Source organism: Primulina tabacum, chromosome 14 (genome assembly GCF_025594145.1).
Source record: "Primulina tabacum isolate GXHZ01 chromosome 14, ASM2559414v2, whole genome shotgun sequence".
Taxonomy (NCBI): Eukaryota; Viridiplantae; Streptophyta; class Magnoliopsida; order Lamiales; family Gesneriaceae; genus Primulina; species Primulina tabacum.
Window position 1 is genome coordinate 17,210,053 of NC_134563.1, and position 7,127 is coordinate 17,217,179.

Genomic DNA, 7,127 nt, shown 5'->3' on the forward strand with positions numbered 1-7,127 from the left:
GTACTGAAAAGTAAAACAGATAAATGTTAATGACTATTTTAAACTATTTAATAAGATATAAAGTTTGGACTTTAACTTTATAAATTTTCGCTCCCACTGTTTTGACATTTTCACTACCCTCTAGTGAAAACGGGAAACTCCTTTCCTCAGTAGGTACGTAAGGTCCAATTACCGAATTATGATCCCGAATAATATCAGCCAATCATAATTCCTAAAAGTTAGTTTCCAATTGCATCACAATGCAACCCTCTACGTAAACTTTTGTCTCACGTTTGATTAGGACCCAATAATATGACGTCGTTCATCTTCACGTGTCAAGCCTTACCCATCGATGTTGAACCTTAATGGACGGTCGCCATGAGTTCCCTCAATAATATGAGCCGAAGTCATGGGAGTTCCACGTAGTTCACATCACCATGTCAATGGATGTCACAGCTTTCCGGCACCCAGAGCTCCCCCAATAATATGAGCCGAGCCCCGAGTACGGGTAGCGTTCATCATGCACCCATTGTCTATGGAAGACAAGGAAATTATAAACAATTTTATAATTCCCCTTTTCGGGCTTGATATTAATTTTGAATCTTATTCAAAATGAGGGTTTTTAATTTTGAAAGGTCTCATCATTAATTTTATTTAAAAGCTCGCAATGTTTGATTGTATGTTTGCCGGATTCATGCAACTTTGTTATTATCATAATAATAACGCACATACTCATTATTTATAACATATCATGCATATATTATAAACAGTAAACAAAACAAGGATGATCAATCGCCCCAAAACTAATGGCCCGTGTGAGCTAAACACGGGCCTAGGTCCAATCCTAGGGAAATGCATGTGATGCAAATGCAACTATTACATTAGCTTCCAATATTTACATGTCTTCGATCTTCATAATCATCATGGCCACCATCTATCAATCTTGATCATCCACTATACTAATATTTACAAATAAATATCCATGGCAAATAGGGATACATCTCATGGCGGTGGGAACGGGCCATAAACCAAGCCCACTTTATAAATTGATAATTATTACAATCATTCAACACAAAATATCCTAGCATACACCTAGCAAATTGGGCTTGGGCTTTTGATCATTCTTATGCATAATATCACATATCATACACATCAAATAATTATTACAATAATTAATTGATCCAATATTATATATATTGATCCAATCACTAACTGCCAAGATTATAAACTAAATTAACAAAGTATACAAACACATTTGTCTACTTTCCAATTAATTTATTTATAACCGAATTTCTTGTAAATCACAATTTACTATAAATAATTAAAGTCCAACTTCAATTATTTATTTTATGAGAAAATATTTGCAACTTTTGTAAATTTAAACTTAAGGGCCCAAAAATTCATTTTTCACCAAAAATATTTTGGCCCATTTAAATTCACAAATATGTTAGCCATCCAATCGCCCAACAACTCAAGGCCCATGACACTTTGATATTCCAAAACACTTTTGGAAACCCTAGTCGTCATCGCCGTCGCCGGAACTCCGTCGCCGGATTCCGGCAACAAAAAAATATTTTTTTTTATTTAAAACATAGGGGTTTCGGGCAGCCCTTTGGGCTGCCCTTGCTGCCCGAAATGGGCAACAACAAGCTGCCGAAATATGTCCCCAAGGTGGCCATGATTTTGTTGCAAAATTTTGTTCTCATGCGGTTAGAATTCGATCTCAACATAATATCTTGTAATTGCTACACAAAATCGTAACCATAGCTCGGATACCACTTGAAAGGGGATCGGTTACGGTGATCGGAAGCGCAACGGAAGTTAAAAATTTTGATTTTTAATCAAGAAATTTCGGCCACCTCATATTATGTGTAGCAAATACAATAAAACACCAAAAACATACATAGGGTATTTTAGAATTTACCTATCAATCTCAAGAGATTGATGAATGGCATCAACCAAGTTGTAAACAACTTGGCTCTTCAAGGATGACAAGTCTACAAGCTCTCCTTCCTTCAAAAATTAGGCCCACCACTTGCTAGGTAAATCCCCTCTTAATTTGCACTAGAAAATTAAGAGGATTTTTCAAGGAGAAGAATATTTCTTCCTCAACAATTGAAGAAGAAAAAAAGAGAAAAAACTTGGAGAGAATTGTCCTAAAGTTTCGGCCAAGGTGATAAAAAAATGAGGGAGGGAAGAGTTGTCTTGGTAGTGAAAAAGTTGATCCAAAAAGTTGCATGCCATGCATTATTTTAATCAAAAGTAATCCACAACCCTTCACCTCCCAAGCATGCATAACCTAATGGGCTTGTAACATTTACAAGGCCCATGGACTTTTTAATTGTCTCAAACATATTTGAGCCCAATTAGACTTTACTTGATTTTACTCAAGCCCACTATCTAAATAATTATTTTCCAATTGGGCTCTTCAAGGCCCAATGTTATTAATTCAACACTTGAATTAATTTAATTATTTGGACTCTACTAGGCCCACTAGTGCTTAATTAATTCAACACTTGAATTAATTTAATTTAGTTCATAATAATATTTATGAAAATCACAATTTTCAAGTACATTATTCACTTGGCCTACTTTTAATTTACGGACACATTCATAAATTAAAAGTTACATTTCTCTCGTAGAAGTCATACTTCTAATTTTTTTCAACGCTTATAAACTCATTTATAAGCCGTTCAACACATTGAACTATTTTTACTTCTCAACGGGATCTAGAAAGCTAGTACTTGTGTGGCCCTAAATGGTTCGTTGATACAACTAGCTGTGGGTTCACATCTCCATGTGATTCGGACTAAACATGTCCTTATATGAGCATACCCCAATTGCTTTATTCTTACTTATCAACTCCTTGATAACAAGAACGTCAGAACTCAAGTCTGATAGTACCCAACCAATCATGTTAAACGCCTAGCAGCATTGCTTACATGATTCCCTAGGTATCAAATGATAGTGCCTGCAAGAACCATTCAATTATGGTTAGCGTACAGTACGGTCCCTTCAACTCATATATCCCGACCGATTCGACAACCATTGGTTTATCGAGAGTTGTCAATGAATCGATACTATGTGTCATGTCGTAGTTGCATCGCTGGTGTAATCTATGAAACCCCTTTCATAATTACCACCATACTCTGATCAGAGATTTCAACCTACATACACATGATAACACATAGGATATCAATACCCGAAGGTAAGCGGTGAATCCCCGACTGCAATGCATTGACTCCTATATGTTTCGACAGAACACCCAACCTTGCCACCTGATTACCCCATGGGAGTCGGTAAACAAGTCAAAGTGTAATTCTAGCACATAGAGTCTCAATGTTGTCCCGGGTCATAAGGACTAATGGTGTACAACCATAAACTAGGACTTTTCCACTCGATAAGTGAGAACCACTTGGAAAGTCCTTTTATGGAGGGTTGTTCAGTGCACTCTACAAGGAGCACCTATCTGCATGCTCGGACATCACAATGTCCCCTACCAATGAAACATGGTACTCACATCGCAGATACTAGTCTCGAACTCGAGCGGCCTATATCCTTCTTAGTGGCGGCTGAATCGACTAGGAACTGTTTAGAATATACAGTATTCCAAATATGAGTTTCATGATACTCATCATATGAGCATCTCATATTCTTTCTACTATTTGTATATTCAAGGATTTTATCTAAGCAACTAGAATGGGTATATAGAGAAAGAAGTACCAAAATGATAAATTCAAATATTATTAAAATAAAGACTGTTCATACATAGAGTTTTATCATGAACCCTTGGCCAACACTTGGCTCGACGGGCACCTACTCTAACAAGAATATCGTCAAGTTCAATTTACGCCTTCAAACATCGTCGTTCCTTACTTTAGTTTTAAATTTTCACCATCTTATCATGCATTCTTCTAGTTCTAACATTTGTGCAAAGAAAGTTCAACGTTTTAAATAAAACTTTATGTCTTTACCACAGTAGGTGCTAAAGAAGTGCAAGTACACTACAGACAGAGCATGTCTCATCACTTCCTAATCATCCTTGGCTAACAAGTCTACTTCAAACACTGTCGGCTAACACACCAATGCAAAAATGACGAACACTAAATGCCAACAAATAAAACTAACAAAGAAAAAATTGACACATAACACAACACCCATCCACCCCCCAATACTAAAGTCGAGCAGTGTCCCCAATGCAACAGACGATAGGAAAGAGACAGATAGGGCACAAAAAAATGGACACAATATACCCTAAGCATGTAATAGAAAAAGAAATAAATAAATATGAACGAAACGAAATGCAATAAATAAAAGAAGGGATAGAAGTGACTCCCCTCTCACTGATCCTCCTCCTCGTGCTCCTCCGGGGGGATGATGCCTAAAACGAACATTAAAATAAGAAGAATGAATAACTCTAAAAAAACGAAAATAATAAAATCGAATTAAATGAAAGATGAGGGAGAGAGGGATAGTTCTCAATTTATAGTCGAGAGCTTGACTGTCGGTTCCTCTCAACTCTGACTGTTTTGGAATCGAGTGACTCCAATTTGTGGCTCCACTGCACCACCCAAATAATGCTTCAGTCGTTGAGCATGGACTGTGAACGGCTCATTTTTCCCATCTCGCAAAGTTAATACTCCCGAGGGGAATACTTTGGTGATCTTGTAAGGGCCCGTCCATCTTGACTTGCGCTTGCCAGAAAACAGGCGCAACTTGGAGTTGTATAGCAGCACCGCTTCACCTTCTTTGAATTGTCTCGACGCGATATGCTTGTCAGGTGCTAGCTTTGTACGCTCTAAGTGCACGTACTTCAGGTGTGGAGGCCGTGGTTTGAGCTCACGCGTTGGCGGTTCCTCAATGCTTGACTTCTGAGGGGTCAAATCTCTTCGATACCCCATGTCCTCCAATTTCATCCTTTCTGGCTTCTTCCATGGATGGTTGGCATCACAGTATGCCACTCTTAAAGATTTTTCTTCATCAAGTTCATCCTCCTTCAATTCAGTGGTGAGAGTTGCTTCCAATGGATCCTTCATGGCATCCTGCACAAATTGACACACAAGTGGATCCGATGAATAACCTATAAAACAATCATTAGTGTGCAGTGGGTGCTTAAGAGCGTTAAAAACATTAAAAGTGATTTCTTCCTTTCCCACCCTCAATCTCAACTTCCCTTCTTGCACTTCAATCACGGCCTTGCCAGTTGCAAGGAACGGTCTCCCTAAAATCAAAGGCATCTCCCTATCCTCTTTCATGTCAAGCACCACAAAATCTGTAGGAAATGTAAACTTTCCCACTTTTACCAACACATCTTCTTTGACTCCTCGTGGATGTTTGACGGATCCGTCAGCTAGTTGCATGGACATCTATGTCGGTTTAGGCTCGCCCAATCCAAGTTTCCTGAATACAGATAAAGGCATAAGATTAATGCTCGCACCAAGATCACATAAAATTTTAGGAAAAACAACATCACCAATCATGAAAGGGATAGAAAAACTCCCTGGATCCTTTAGCTTTGGTGGGGTCTGGTTTTGTACCAATGCAGAGCAATTATTATTCAATTTTACCGTCATGTAATCCTCCAACTTCCTCTTATTAGCTAAGATGTCTTTCAGAAATTTACAAAGCTCGGCATTTGCATCAAAGCATCAGTAAAAGGAATATTGATGTGCAATTTTTTAAATACCTCAAGAAACTTACCGAATTGCGCATCAAGTTTTGCTTTTTTCAATGCTGCAGGAAAAGGAGGAGGTATAATAATTTTGGATTGTGCAGTGGGTGCTGGTGTAGAGTTAGAAAACTTACCTGTGTGCGTATCAACCGCTTCTTTTCCTTGATCCTCTTTTTCTTTTTCCTCTTGTTCAAGCACTTTTCCACTCCTCAATGCTATGGCTTTCACTTGCTCTTTCGGGTTAGTCTCAGTGTTGCTTGGCAAGGTGCCTGGCTCTCTACTTGCTATCATCTTTGCTAACTGGCCAATCTGATTCTCTAGCCCCTTTATCGATGCATCCTGGTTTTGCAGTCTTGTCTTGGTGGCTGAAATGAACTTAGACATCATCTGCTCTAAGTTGGACTTTTCTTCTCGAGGTTCATGTCGATACATCGATTGCTTACTGTACTGCTGTCCTCCTTGTGGTCGAGTCTGACTGCCTTGACCACCCATGAGAAGTTGGGGTGTTGTCTCCATCCAGGATTGTATGTATTTGAGTACGGATCATTTCTCGAACGGTTTTGAATCCCCACTTGATTCACTGGTGCCTCCTCATTCACATAGAAAGGACCACTGTCTTGTCAGTCCTTAACATAGTGTTCTCCTCCACATTCTTCACAAAATATCTCTTACAGGCGCATCACTGTCCCGTTTACGTTCATGATGTCTATTTTCCTATTAAGTGCTTCTAATTGTGCAGTGACAGCTGAAAGATCAGTTACCTGGTGTACTCCTGCATTCCTTCGCTGAGTGTTCCTCTCAGATTGAGGGTGATAGCTGCTAGCAGCCATCTCCTCTAGTAACTCATACACCTCTTCGGCCATTTTCCTTAATAGATTTTCGCAGGCCGCCGCATCTATCATGGTTCGGTTAGATGAAATTAAACCATAATAAAAAGTTTGGACAACTAACCCAAGAGGCAACTCATGATGTGGGCATCTTTGCAATAAGTATTTGTAGTGCTCCCAAGCCTCGTAGAGTGACTCCTGCTCAAATTGAGAGAAGGTGGTTATGTACGCTCGCAGCTTCATAGTTTTCGAGGGAGAAAGGTATTTCGAGAGGAATGCCTTAGCCATGTCTTCCCAAGTTGTGATTGACCCTACAGGTAAACAATCCAACCAAGATTTAGCTTTATCACGCAAAGAGAACGGAAATAAACGTAGTCTAACAGCATCATCTGAAACTCCATTAAATTTAAAAGTCTCGCAAATTTCTAAGAAGTCGGCGATGTGAGTGTTTCGGATCATCCAGCGCATTCCCCCCGAATTGGATAGTGTTCTGGATCATTTTAATTATAGCTGGCTTGATCTGAAACTGATTTGCCCTGACAGTTGGTCGCACTATGCTTGGACGTGCTCCATCAAGTGACGGTTGCGCATACTCAAGCATGGGTATGCGTCTTGGCTCTTCGACCCTTAGACCTTCGTGATACTCCTCC

General features: G+C 39.2%; 1 protein-coding gene across 1 annotated transcript; it reads right to left on the bottom strand.

The window, feature by feature from the left end:
* Positions 1–4,493: 4,493 nt before the first annotated feature.
* LOC142523814 (uncharacterized) lies at positions 4,494–5,345 on the bottom strand. Its single transcript, XM_075627544.1, has one exon. The coding sequence runs from the start codon at positions 5,343–5,345 to the stop codon at positions 4,494–4,496; it is 852 nt and encodes a 283-aa protein (XP_075483659.1).
* Between the last annotated feature and the right edge of the window lie 1,782 nt (positions 5,346–7,127).